Source organism: Botrytis fragariae (assembly GCF_013461495.1).
Source record: "Botrytis fragariae strain BVB16 chromosome Unknown tig00000054, whole genome shotgun sequence".
In the NCBI taxonomy this organism is placed as follows: domain Eukaryota; kingdom Fungi; phylum Ascomycota; class Leotiomycetes; order Helotiales; family Sclerotiniaceae; genus Botrytis; species Botrytis fragariae.
Genome location: NW_023500993.1, coordinates 668983 through 683402, shown reverse-complemented (window position 1 = coordinate 683402; position 14420 = coordinate 668983). Strand labels below are relative to the sequence as shown.

The 14420-nt window shown below is 42.1% G+C and overlaps 5 protein-coding genes across 5 annotated transcripts; 3 read left to right on the top strand and 2 right to left on the bottom strand.

Moving 5' to 3' along the window:
• Positions 1–3447: 3447 nt before the first annotated feature.
• Positions 3448–4785, top strand: Bfra_004983 (putative integral membrane protein; the record flags this gene model as incomplete). Its single annotated transcript, XM_037335372.1, has 2 exons — positions 3448–3984; positions 4039–4785. The coding sequence occupies 2 exons, from the start codon at positions 3448–3450 to the stop codon at positions 4783–4785; spliced, it is 1284 nt and encodes a 427-aa protein (XP_037192467.1).
• A 552-nt stretch (positions 4786–5337) lies between these two features.
• On the top strand, positions 5338–5710 carry Bfra_004982 (uncharacterized protein; the record flags this gene model as incomplete). Its single annotated transcript, XM_037335371.1, has 2 exons — positions 5338–5601; positions 5630–5710. The coding sequence occupies 2 exons, from the start codon at positions 5338–5340 to the stop codon at positions 5708–5710; spliced, it is 345 nt and encodes a 114-aa protein (XP_037192466.1).
• A 27-nt stretch (positions 5711–5737) lies between these two features.
• Bfra_004981 (putative tyrosine phosphatase protein) lies at positions 5738–6160 on the top strand (the record flags this gene model as incomplete). The annotated part of the gene is given in 2 exon segments (XM_037335370.1): positions 5738–5863; positions 5876–6160. 2 exon segments carry the CDS (start codon positions 5738–5740, stop codon positions 6158–6160), a joined length of 411 nt encoding a protein of 136 aa, XP_037192465.1.
• Positions 6161–6836: 676 nt separating this feature from the next.
• On the bottom strand, positions 6837–8381 carry Bfra_004980 (uncharacterized protein; the record flags this gene model as incomplete). Its single annotated transcript, XM_037335369.1, has 3 exons — positions 6837–7954; positions 8023–8124; positions 8183–8381. 3 exons carry the CDS (start codon positions 8379–8381, stop codon positions 6837–6839), a joined length of 1419 nt encoding a protein of 472 aa, XP_037192464.1.
• A 4135-nt stretch (positions 8382–12516) lies between these two features.
• Positions 12517–13216, bottom strand: Bfra_004979 (uncharacterized protein; the record flags this gene model as incomplete). The annotated part of the gene is made up of 2 exons (XM_037335368.1): positions 12517–12831; positions 12893–13216. The coding sequence occupies 2 exons, from the start codon at positions 13214–13216 to the stop codon at positions 12517–12519; spliced, it is 639 nt and encodes a 212-aa protein (XP_037192463.1).
• Positions 13217–14420: the final 1204 nt, after the last annotated feature.

Here is a 14420-nt window from a genome sequence, read left to right as displayed (position 1 = left end):
ATGATCCAAAATTCGATACACTTGAATTTGATATTGATCAACGGAGCGATTGGGGCCATAGCCCAAAGTCACGTTTGGATCCCTCCAAACTTGATGTTTTGGGTTGAGCTACAAGACAAATCCCTCAAAGTATATGTGACGTGCGTGCATGCTAAAAAGATATTTTGCAAAGCTCAAGACTTCCAGTATCAATATGAAAGTCGGTGACACCCTGGAAAGATGTAATGACTTTACGGTTGGACAGCAACGCTTGGCAGTACTGGACCATGATACGCTTGAGAGCTTATATGGAAATGTCAAAACTACCGGAAAAACCGATAAACCTCTCAGCTACAGCAGAAAGCAGATCGCTACCTAAAAGAATGGAAAGGAGCTCCGGGCGGAACAAAATAAAGCTGTCATAGTTGATCCAAGTTACCAGGGCAAATTGGCAATCAACTTGGCTTTCATCACTATTGAAATCCTAAATCGGAGCAAACAGTTTTAGGTCAAGTAAAAGAACTACTCTGATGAATCGATGGTTTCGAACACATGATGATCCCATACTTTCTGGATTAAGGGTAAGGTGGAGTTATAAAGAACCCGATAAGAAATTTCGCATGCAACGTAGACGGCACACTATACCATCAATATCAAGGAGCCAAGGGGTTAGAGAATTGTTCGAAAGGAAGTTGAGCGATCCCTAAGTCTAACAAGGAAGGGAGACCGTCAGGCGATGAACAAAATGAACGGTATATAAAGGCCATTAATACCTAGGCAAATAGCACTCCTCAATGTCCGGATGGTTTGAGTGCCGATATACTATGGGTATAGCGGTATAATTTCCTAATATTAGTCGACCGGCACATCAAGTGGCGAAGAAATAAGATATAAGAACCCAAAAAATAAGATATCACCAACAATCAGCCTGCATGCCTATCGTGATCTTCACACTCGATTATAACCTGGTAAGCGCCGGTGACTCAATTGAGTCAGTATTGTCTAATTTTGCATCGATTAGTTGTCATGATTGCAAATACTTCATCTGAAGTATTTGCACTATCTCCAATCGCTGGATATCTCTCCCAAGCGATGGTGATTTTCCCATCTCAATAAACCCCTCTTAGCATTATCATAATATGTCATCACCCATCGTCGTTTCTACGTAAATTTCTGTTGATCTTGGAAATCTCCCATCCTTATGAGATCTCCCAATATTCCGGCATATTGTCGGGTACAACCCACTCCCCCAACCCATTTTTTCGGTAGCCATTCACAAAACGTCTCGGCAGTATAAAGTGATGTGATTGGCTAAAATTACGACGCTAACTGTTAAATAACTCGCATCTCTCTTCATAGGTATCCTTTTACTCCTCCATTCCGAAAAGCCGTAAACAAGTAGCGACGGGAAGTACAAATAAGATTAATCCATCTCCGGTATCCCCACTCATAAGAAGCGCTGGAACCACTGAGTTAACAGGGCTTGAAGTCGCTTCAATTCCCCACTCTCAACTCATCCACTTTCGCACACTCCGAACCCCCGAGGAAGTCTCAAGAGAGTCAGAGTGAAGCAGAGACCCTTTGATCACAAACAGGACAGGATCTGGTCCCTTGAAGTTTTGAGTAATGAGACATGGAACATGGTAAAAGATGAACAGATTCATCATGAACCCACCAAAGAGAAATTTCTTCAGACAAGAAGTTGCGATTAGAGTGTGGGAACTTGTTTACTCCATCGAAAGGATCCGGAGAGATTGAACGACAGATTTTTTTCCAATTGGCCACGATTGCCAACAGGTTACAATCCTTCATAATCTTTATCAACAGGGGAATACGGAAGGTGGATGCAATTTACATACGGAGTAGCTCCATAGTAGGCAAGGACCGGCGTAGTATTCATTAACCTATTGATCTTCAACCTTCATAAAATTTTCCGTCACTATTATATAATCTGACAAACAGATCATGTCCACTTTCCCCTGATTTTTTTACGCTTTTGTGCTAATGATTCATGGGCAGCCTTCACGTATCTTGACAATGACCATCACTAGTCGCCAGCCGAAACGTAAAATATAATTCCAATTGTCAAACATGTCGGAGCACTGCTACATTTTGAGTTTTTATCCCCGTGACCCCAGACTTGATGCTGTGCCGCCGGACACTTATTTACTGTTGTCACCTGAACTGACAGTAAGACGGGAACATGGTGTAACACAAACCAGATTGTTGGGAAAGAGGATTTAATATTATAATCCGTCAGGATTTCTACCGGTATATAAAGCAATAAGATTATTGAACGATGGAACAATAATGGAAGCTTATTCCTCAAAGATTCTAGTCTCTCCACGTGGAAAACAATAGCGTACCGGTTGCCCAGCATGCTGTAGATACAAAGTCGTCTTACCGACCAATATATTCTTTTTTTCTTTTCAAAAGCTCTAGACTGATCCTTTCCTACTTGATGAACACGATCGGTCGCTTACTTTCTGAACAGTAAGCTTTCACGTCGTACAACATGAGTGCATCTAACTTATCATTCACACTTGGCGTTTCTTGGTGCTTTTGGTGGCGTTGCATCTTACCCTAAAGTGACATTAGGCTTTCAGCTTAATGACCAGGGGGGTTACATTATTCTCTCAGAAAAGCCTAGATTTTCATAACGTTGAAAGAAGGGAAATTTATTCGCCATATGGTTGTAGAATCTTCCAAATTTGTGTTTCTCGGAAGATTGTCATTGTATTCAAAGTACGCGAGTACAAGATATACAACTATTGTATTGATATCAAGATAATCACGTCGAATTAGTTACCCCATAAAAGTCGTACCGAACGTTTTGTACAATTGTCAATGTCAGAATGAATGCCGAATCATCTTAATCCTTTTCAGCCTCTACTACTTGTGCTTAGTCGCTACTTTCTGCTAGAAAGAGGTTAAGATCTACAAGGACCCTAGAGTACAACGCAGCGCTAAATGAGCAAGTGTTTGATTTAAATCTCAACACGGATTTGAAGACCCGTTTTGGGTGGCCTATCACGCAAATCTAATCCACACTCTCCCTGTCTACTTCCCGTCTCCCCATATCTCCTAGGCTAGAAGCTTCATGGAACCATGTACGATTTATCTGGGCGTAAAGGTTTTTTCCCCTGTTTGCCATGTGTATTTTCGTATTACCATTTAACTCTCTTGCCCGTGTCGATTGACATGCATCAAGCAATCCTCTCGAACTCATCAATTTGCATCATCTAAAAGCTCAGGCACGAGTCCGAGAATTGCAACATCGTTATTCTGTCGAGATATCTCTCCACTCTTCTACACACGGTTCAATTAGCTTCAATGAACTTATATGTACCAACATCTGTGACCTGTCTGTAGGGCTTGTCTTTGACTCCTGATTCCGTCTTTCTTCTGGATGTAAGCCACAAGTCGCCATTTTTAACCCCAATATTCGATTCGGTACCGACGAAGGAGATGTTGGACGCAGAATCTTCTTCATTGACGCCTCTACCGGAATCCCTCTCTCATGGTTTAGTTGCTGTCGCGACTTTTGGTCTGTTATCATTCTTCTGTTCGATTAGTTTATTCCTCTACCTCACATACAAGATCTTTTCATGGAAGAAGAAAACGCCCATCGGTCAAGGTGCAAGCCAAACAGCGTCGTCTTCTGTTAATCAATTCTTATTTCTGATATACAATTTACTATTGGCGGATATTCAACAAGCTTTAGCATTTTTACTCAACATCAGCTCGCTCAGGAACAATGGAATTATAGTTGGAACGTCAACATGTTGGGTTCAAGGATGGTTTGTGTCGACGGGAGATCTGGCCAGTAGTGTGTTCATCGCAGCCATCGCATGCCATACATTTCTCAGTGTCGTGAAGAAATACCGTGCTCCACAATGGGCATTCTATACGGCAATCGGAGGATGTTGGGTATTCATCTACGGATTGGCCATCATCGGTGTCGCAATGCACCCACATGATCTTTACGTCAGGGCTTCTGCTTGGGTAAGTTCTTTCACTTTATACATACCTAGAAATGCATCTAATGATCACGCATAGTGTTGGATTGGTGATCAATATCAAAATGAACGTCTGTGGCTTCATTACTTTTGGATATTCGCTGCTATGTTCGGAACTATCCTCATCTACGCCTGTATCTTTATCTACATTAGTCATCAATCGCGTTCCGCTCCTCCGGGAAATCAAGCTTCCGATCTTCACGGCGCTCAACCTCTTATGATTCTCTATCCTTTGATCTATACGATTTGTACGATTCCACTTGCCGCCGGACGTATCGCCGCACTAGCCGGGTCGGAAGTCAGTCTGAGTTATTTCTGTGTCGCGGGTAGTATGATTGCGTGTAATGGATGGTTGGATGTACTATTATACGCCAGTACCAGGGCAGAGATTGTGTTCAGTGAGCATGCACCAGGCGAGGATACGGGTTTGGAAACTTTCGCATTTATGGGAAAAGGACATTCGTTGGGTACAACTACGACTATCGAAGCTGGGGGATTGAAGGCTGCTGTGAGGGGGAATAGAGGGAGTGGTAACTTGGGACGAAGAGGACATGGAGCGAGTGATAGCACGGATAATCTTTACAAGATGGGAGATATTTCTGTGGCGAAAAATGTTAGTGTTCGTGTGAGTATAGCACGAGAGGGAGAATTAGGGATCGGAGGATATCCAAGGGGGACACCGGGAAGTAAAGATGATAGTGAAGATCATGGGAGTGATTCGGGGTGGGATAATATGAAGGGTAGAAGGAGTGAGAGTGGAAAGAGTGGATTCAGCGATATGGCTTAATCTTTTGATCTTTAGTTAAGATCTTAGATAATGTCATTGATACTTGATGATTATTTCCTTTGTTAATTGCATTGCAAGGAGTGGATGGATTTTTGAGCACTGGCTCTTGCATTTACATCGCATTGATACCCAATAAGTACAATATTGTATGATTATTAGTGAGTATATGACATGTACATAGTACATGATACTTATTCACATCTTTTTGTTATTAGACAGAGTTTCTCAACTTGTACATAGGAAGATACAGATACAGATACACATCTGAAATACACACACATGACATTCGATCTCCCATTCAGTGTAACAATCAGGATTACTTCTTCCGTCATCGAAGCCACTCCATGAATGAGTTTACTGCCAAGAACAAAGTCAGCAGCCATTTAGGCTACCATAAATCTCAAACCTACTGAACAGCTCCCCGCAAACACACGGCATCTATAAATATTCAACATCACCTCATCATCCACGTTACATCCAAGTTCTAGAAGCTTACCATTACCATACCCGACTCGACATCAGTGTAACTAAGACTCCCAACCCATCCGAAACATGTCATCCGCAAGCGGTGTGCAACTAACTCTAGACGATCTCCTCCAAACACCAACTTCTCAGAGTATTCCAGCTGATATTGTGGAGTCGATATTATCACAACCACCGTTCCTACAAATTCCGTATGCGCTGAATCTTCGTACAATATTGACTCTTTTGCTCCCATCAAATCGGGTCTTTTGCTCTGGTTCTGTCTCATTTCCCGTCTTCCTCACTTGCTCTTCTGTCGCCTCAATACAATGTCAAGACTATATACTCAACCAGGTCGCCATCAGAAGAATCAATACTAGAGTTAGATAACATAGAAATAATTCGAGATGAAGGAAATGGCAATAGTGTAGTCAGAAACATATCAAAAGCCGGCTTCGCATGAGAGGGTGGGAGAACAGCAATCGTAAAAATGCACGGTGAGGGGATTTTAAAAGAGTATAAAAACGGCATTCAGAAAGTTTTCGAAAAGATAGGAGAGATCGAGGGACTAAACATTTTATTCCATTGTACCGCAGGAAAAGACCGTACAGGTGTCGTCGCCGCATAGATACTTGTTTTCTTTGGTGCCTCGGAGGAGGAAATTGCGCTGGATTATGCATTAACACGTATTGGGACTGAATCGCACAGAGAAAGGTTGTTACAGGGGATGTTGAAATGGGTAGGAGAGAAGGGTTTGGAACAGCCGGGACTAGATGATTTATCTAGTGCAAAGGGGGAAAACATCGTCGCACTTTTACATTGGATGGATGTGGAATGGGGAAGCGATGTGGAGCAGAATGTAAATTGTTGTGAACATGTAGGAGGTAGAAAATGGAGTGGTGTTGAGGGATAGCTCATTGAGGAATGTGGACTTGAAGATAATGAGTTAGAGAAGATCCGAAGAGCTTTTATCCACTAGGTAGTTTGAAGATATTTGGAATTGTATACCAAAAGTCGAACTGATGTCTTAGAAATGTGAAACACACTAAGCTTGTCGCACGATCCCAACTCATATACTCTATTATAATGTCCGCTGATACATTGACTGCTGCTATCTTCATAAATCTCTCCAAGTTTTACAGTCAATCATGACTTTGATATGCAAATATTGGAAAGATCAGCAAGTTCAATGTTCTCACGCATGATATATACTGCTTGATTTTCAAAGTATTCATTTTCCTGTAGCTGGATTTAACTGAGAATAGGCTATCTAAAGGTCCTTCCCTCCTTCGATTTACAATCGCCCATTTTGAACATTATCATCCATCGCAGCAGATGGATCACAGAAATACATGTAAAGACTTTGGTATCCGCCCCGGAAAGGTAATTTTCGCAGCCCCGAAGCGCACAGGTTCAAATAATCTCAGTATTCTCAAATATCCAGATGAAAATGTGAGCCCACAGAAGCTTGGTGATGATGGGCATCGGATGTCGCGAAGGAAACGATGGCGTGTTGAAAATATCCTGGATCTCCCTCCCACTTCCATGCAAAATTATTACTCCTCCAGAGGCAAGAAAATACAAAGAGCTCAGTCGTCGCCAATAACAATGAGACGTTCCTCCTCGAAGGGTTCCACGATCTTCTCGTCTTCCTCATCGAAAAGCTCCTTGAAGTGGTCATATTCATCGAGCAATGATCCATCCTCATTACATCTTATAAAAAGCGTTGGGAACCCATATGTTTGAACCGCCATAAAGGGTCCCGGAAATATCTCCCTACTAATATAATTGACATAAAATGAAGTGATATAAACCATCCATACTGGCCTGAGATCAATCTTTTTCCAATAATCCATGTTCGCCTGCTTTGCCTTCAGACTGCGAGTTTCCCACAATTCGCAACTCCTCTGGATATCCCGCTCAAGCTTATCCGAATGGATGCGTGGTTGAACATACTGACTGTGTCGCAATTGTTCAATAAACGCCTCATCAAAGTCCTGAAATCGATGTTCCGGGGAAGTTCCATCGAATGCTCGCTGAACACGCGGGAATTCACGTATATTATTGAGTACAATGGTGAGTCGTTCGAGTACATGGCAATGGCTTTCTAATCCTGTCCAGAATATGTCCATATCTCGTTTGGTATCACATACCCATTGCATACTTATCAAATCTATAGTCAAAGATCTCAGCCCTGTTAAGTCCATAGAAACTTTGTAATCATCCGTATACATTGGAAGCAGATACATGTTTGTGAGATGTAAGGTATCCACTTCCGTATCGAACCATATACCGGGTTTTGCCATCACTGTCATCTCTCGGTAATCATCGCCATCCTCATCCTCAGGATCACGGATTTTCTTATTGATACCATCAAATTTGAATTGACTATAGTGCTTCAAGAATATCTCTCTTGCCGTACGGCATACAGATTGTAGAGCATCTGGGAATGGCAATGCATTGCGACTGATTGACGAAGCATCATTATCGATAGAAATCGCAGCCTTGGTATCATTGTCGCAATATCTTACGTTAACCAGAGCCCAAACGTTGCTGTCTGGTGGTGGCAAAGCATAGAACCAAATCTTTCTTTGCAGTTCGATCGGCAGGAATGTGAATAAAATAAATGAATCAGCCGAAGCTGTTGCATCCATGATACTGAGTAGGCCATTTCGATGAACTTGCATCTCGAAGAAGTTGAACATCTCTTAAATTATGAAGATAAATTAGTCTAGTCTTCAATATATGTGTTTGGGTTCAGATTCAATAACCTACCAGGACTGTAGTAAGCTGCTTCGAATTTCTCTTTTCCAGGGGGGGTAGGGTCATTGTCGGTGTTGTACTCAGAATCTAGATTGACTAGGCTGACTGGGGTGACTAGAAATGTTAGCTCATCAAATAAATTCAGTGGAATTATCAAAATTTGTGAACATACCTGAAGTATAATTTGTTTGAAACTTGTTTTGTATAGCCACAGGTTTGACTTCATTATTTGTCATGACTTGATCATCCAGGATAGCTGCGGTAGCCATTCCACAACCAATGCTTCCTCTGTCTTCAACCTGACTGGCCATCAAATAGCCAGGCGATGCAATATCTTGACGTTGAGAATTCTTCTGCGAAGAGGTACCCATAGTTTACAGGTTTTGAAATCTGCTCCTTGGTGGATTATAATTCAAACACCAAACTCCAGACTCCAATGAACTTGTTGTTGACTTCAGTGCTAATAAAAGCTAATAGAAAAAAGCAGACTGGCAGGAGAACAATGTTGTTCGAGCTTGAGGACGTTGAAATTTATCAAGAAACAAAATGCTGTACAAGGTGGACATGGCCGAGTCCACCAATGAGAAGTTTCTTTAGCAACCAGAAAAAAGGAGGGGTCACATGTATCAAGTGAATTCAAGGCCTGAATCCCAGTTCTTATTCGAATCTCTTCCAACATGTTCCCAATCTATATTTGCCTTCCTTGTTAGGATTCAAATAGTGAATGATGAACTGCTTTAGACAAAAGCTGAATTGCTTTCCCTTCCTCTGGTACTGCTTTTGCTCAGTTTTTCGGATGTAGACGACTGAGTAGAATGGTCTTTGAGCTTTGCGTGAAGGAACCCATCAAAAAAGTTGGAGCTGGTGAATCTATGTGAATGAGCTTTTCAGAAGTAGTCCTGAGAAGCTGAGGAATGTGATTTGAATAAGATTTCAAGCTGACAATGAACCTCAAAAGGCTACAATCTGGTTTGGAACTGCTGGAATTGAAGAAAGCAAAGGAGTTCGCAAAGTAGAAATGAATGTCTAACAGAACTTGAGGTTTCAGTACTATATATATATCATGAGAATAAATTCATGTTACAATTTTTCGACCTCTTCACTTTACTCACATGGCATCTCGCCATGTCAAAACTGCCTCATAACAAGAAGCCCAAGGAAAATCTCCCCTGCCTTGAGCAAGAGAACCACAAAAGTGAAGCATCAGAAATCACATATCATTTAAAGCGGGACTCCTAGCCCTTGAGGTGTGTCGTAGAAGGGAACCACAGATGATTTCATCCTTCTTGGTATTAACCTATGCCAGCTACAAGCCAAAATTTACCCACTGTGAAAAGAATGCAGCGTCTGAAAATAAGAGCTCTGGTTAAGTGTGATTTTTGGATGATAAACCTACCTAGCCAGCTGCTTCTTTACAATTGCATTCTAGCATGGTATTTGCCTAGATGAAATGCCACACGTCTCATCCGAAGCTTTTGATGCCCAAGTATTGAATGTTTGAAGATGCGCAAAGTAATAGAAATGATCTTCGGATGAGTCGGTTTCAGTTTGGTAAAGTCAGTACATTCATGCGAACGTCAGAAGAGGAGAAATTATCGTTTTCTGAGCATCAAACAATAGTTAATGTAGCAAGACAAAGTTAAGCCGTAGCTGCCCAGCTTGTTTCTGCCCAAATTAAGCTGCCAAACTCCGGAAGCCAAGCCTCAATTGATAGGTATGCAAAGAATGCAGTGCCTGATTTGATGATGGGCGTTGTTGAAGTCACCCCGCATCTCATAAGCTACCGAGTGAGACATATGCTCAGTGCTTGGAATCGCGCAGAAATGGCCGGCCAGACCACACCACATTCTATTTGAAGCTCATCAATAGCCTATCGCCCTAACTGTTGAGACATTATGAGACAGATTTTGCTGAAACAATCCAAACAATCCAAACAACTTAGCTAGTATATCCTACTATATGCGGTAATGATGTGCGAATTGCGTCGATAGATTTCTCGTGCATTTGGTATCGTTCTAGAGGGGTTATGACTCCGTAGCAGCTGAAGAAATGTAGATGAATGAGACCCAAGTGGATATGTCACGACGACCATTAGGGCCAGAGAATGAGGTTTCGGATGGAGAGATTCGCATGGAACTATTTGAATCATCAGATGAATTGATTGTTGATCTTGAATGCAAGGCCGAAAGTGCCTGGCGTGGGGTAACCTAACGCAAATGACACAACAAGGTCTCCGTATTTTGGGTGTGGGGGAACCTCAATGAACCAAACGTCTGCGATTCTTGCGCCACGGTCGAATGAAGAGAAGATTGTCGATGGTATACTGTCAAGGGAATCAAAGGGATATCAAAAGATGTTCCGTGGGTAAAACTTGTATCGACGATAATTCATCACAAATAGTCCTTCGAGGATGCAAAGATGCAAAACTTAGGTCATGCTATGCCCTCCAGTCCTGTATCTGCGAGCGCTTCAGCGTTGGTTTGCGTCTTCTCATCTAAAATATTTGTCCGGTGGTTGTGCTGAGATCTTGTCAGCGAAGCCCAAGCTGGCATACGAGTGTATCTGATGTACCAAGCGGCTGACTTTACTGACTACCCAACAAGTGTTGTACTACTTCTGATACGACGTATCTGCAATGAAGCAAGAGTGGTGAGTGCATGGAACCTACTTAGTGCCACTAACTGAAAGTCCGTCTATGTGCAAATCTTCGAGGTATTGAAGGGAGAGGAACTGCAAGTTAAAGGGTAGAAGGTCGCTGTTGACCAGATAGATATAGAATTCAAAGGTCAACAAGTGATGATCCAGAAACTCGCCGGTAAATGTGACGATTTGAAGAAGTAACTTTTATCAGACAACGACGTCAGCCTTCGATTACCATCAAGCAGCAGAGGGTCGAGGATCAACAATTTAGGTAACCAGCAGCCATCATTAGATGGACGTGTTTCGAACCATGGTTAGACCAGAGAAATGCATACCACCAGCGTTCTTTACAGAGAACAGGGCGTGCCAAACTTTTAAGTCTATTTGCCCTGCTCAGACGCACTGTCTTCAGATTAGGAGAGATAGAAAATCTCTGAATACCCTCAGATTTAAAGTCAAAAAGAGAGCAGAAGTGGCCGTTTGGTACTGTCGGTTATGTACGAAGTAGATCAAGTAGATTCAGAGCCAGTAAGACATTGTATGAATATATATATGTGATAATACACTTAGCAAGAATTTCTCTTCTTCCAACTACCAACTTCCGATCCTCTTATCCCTAGGAAAAGAACATGGACCAATTCCACAATTCCTCACCCAATTCTATTGTAGTTATAGTTGTCTCAAAGGCGGGATACATGTGAGTCCTTTCCACGATTTGGTATAATGTCATATCCACGTAAAGTTGTGAGATATTTCTTTGTACTGAAAACAACATCCAAACAACCCCTCCGTAAATCCAAGTACAAGATATGAACAACAGCAACGATAGTGTATAAAAAAACGCGTCCGAACCAACCATATCACCCATCAAACAATTCAACCATCATCATCATCAACAACAACCAGATTCAAACACTCCACAAGTTTCTCACCCCCAAAATCAAAACCCCAATCCAAAATGCCCATCCTATGGGACCCCTCGATCCACTCTCCCTCCCTCGCCTGCCAATCCTGCAAATTCCAGAAGGTAAAATGCTGTTGTTGCGGACTCATCGGTTACAAAACTCTCGGTGATGGTTGCATCACCTGTTGTAATTATCTCACCGGTCCCACCTTTGATGGGAATGCAGATGTTACGTGGATTGATGAGGCGTTATGTCCGGAGTGTTCGTCTCGGGGGTAGGGTAAGTTGTATGTAATAGGTAGATAGGGAGGTATGATTCGATTGGATTAGATCCGGAGTCGAGTGGCTTGAGGAATCAACTTTCATTTCTTTGTGTTGAAACTTTGCTTGAGGTAGGCAAACTTCTCTTTGTGCTTGTTTGTCTTGTTGGCAAAAATTCTCTTTTCTTTGAGGACTTGATATAAATTTCTTTGTTTAAATAACTTTTTCTAATTCAGTGAGTGAGTATGTCTGTATGGTGAAATAGCTTTAATTAATATTATTCTCGTAATCTTTAATGCTATCAATTTTTGCTGTTGAGAAATCTCATGCTCCTTTTGACTCCTGGCATATCAAAATGATTGTGTGAATAAGAAAGGTACTTGGTTAGGACTGACCCGGCAGGTGTCAAATCTTTAAGCTGATGTCGTAAATGAAGAAAATATTTACCGTTTCATCACATTGCTCTCCATGGCTTGGAAACTTCTAAAAGACAGTCACCCAGCCAGTCAACATACTCATTAAAGCCCCTTCACATCGTACACACTGCTCTTAAATTTCCATAAAAATAGATTATACTACGTAGCTATAAAAAAATCATAAATACATTTCCCACACATAAATCATTACCGCCAATTATCCAATATCGGAACCCATGAACCATTATGAAAATCCATAATTATCCCCTCCCAACAACCTCAGATCTATGCAAGCTGGCCTCTAACAACGCCCAACGGGAAAAGGTTTGTATGAGCATCTGTGAAGAATCCAGCTGGATTGGCTTCGATCTGAGCAACCTTGAAACCGGTTCCAGTATCTGGGCCTCCATTAGGAGCATTAATACCAGTTGTGAAAGGACCAGTCATACAGCCCACACTGACTCGACGATGATCATCACCGACTGGATTTGGGAATGCAAGACGAGGAGGTCCGGAAGCACCGCGAGCGGCTTCGTGAATATGTGTTGCTGTTTTGGCGGGAGATTGATAGGTTCCGGCTACGTTGAGTAAGGTGATGTTCTGATTTCAAATGAAGGTTAGAGATAATTCGATGATGTAGATTTATGAAGCAAATACTTACATAGCAAATAGTATCTTGATGAGCGTTGATTCCATAATTGAAATATCCGACAGCATTTGAAGGGCCGGGAACCGATACGGTACCATTGCGAACTTCGGATCCGAGAGCAACGACATTGTATGTGCTAGTAAATACGAAAGCCATATTGGCTGGTGCCTCGGGGGATTTTGGGTTGTCCTTGGAAACATCTTGGTCGCTTACTGGGGCCCCATTTTCCCATTGGTAACTACCGTAGGATGCATAAGTTGCGCCGTCTGCAGGAGCTGCAATGGCTGTGGTTGTGAAGAGAAGGGTTGCAGCTGTGGCGGCAATGGTGAACTTCATGTTGACTGGGTTGGTTATGATCTTTGGAAGGTATTAAAGTATTGGATGTTTGATTGTTCAAAGAGTAGTGTAACTAAAAGTGTTGATTGAGTTGTGTTTGTGTTGATGAGGAAATAATTGAGACCAGACTTTCAGTCCCTTCTTATACATATTTTCCATCGTGATTTTTTCTTTGGGACAATTGATCTCATGGCCAAACTCGTAATTGCCAAGAATTTGAGCTGAGAAGTTGAGGATTGGAATATAGAAATCGGTCGTGATACCAAGCATGAAGTGAAAAGCACTGATATCGCCAAGTATGAAATCATGGCTGTGAAAGCCAATGTCCAGAAGCTTTTCTGGACCTCAAGGCAAGAAGTCAACAAATATCGCTTCGAGAGAACTCCAATATTTACTGCGGATTGTTGTATTTGGAAGAATATTCACTAGATATTTCTTGGCCTTCTTGTTTATATTCAATTTGGGGATTTCGTAAATGCCAAGTTCCCCGCACAACTCTGAATTGGGAAAAGAAGATGGAGATCTTGAGAAACCAGATGAATGAATGTGGATGGGGAGTGTGAATAAGGTTCAATTGGGAAGCTATTTAAGTGATTACTCATGAAGCCATACCGTCATTGTGCCAAGCTTCAACGATCCCGCCACTACACTGCCAAATCGGTACTACAGCTCAAGTAACTGAATGCAGTAACGAAAGATTGTTATTGTTATCTCAATGTACCGGAGTGGATCAATATACAAATTGATATTGAGAAATAAGATCGATATTGAGGCGAAATCCCTATCTGCCAAGCAAAGTAAAAATATTTTGACGAAGTGCTATACGTGCAGTACGATCCATATAGCCGACGGTGAACAGAAATGTATGTAGCTCCCTTAGCAGAATGCGTGTAGAGGCGGGGAAACAAGATCAAGACAACAATACGAGCGGTGGCTTGGAATCATTGCACCCCCGACGGGAACACCCAGCCAACTGGGCCTGGTCCATCAGATCATCGTGGCTTCTCCGGCAAGCCATCATTCCGATATAAACGGAAAACTTGGCATGATCTCTGACAATCTTCTCAATCTGATATCCACGAGAAAGCCGCCCCAAATCCTCTTCTCACTAATGTCTTCCCCTTCTCAACTCAACCTCGTCTCCCAATGTAATCATACTAGATACGGAGTCATTATTTCTTCTCAAGGCATTTCGTCTCGCAAT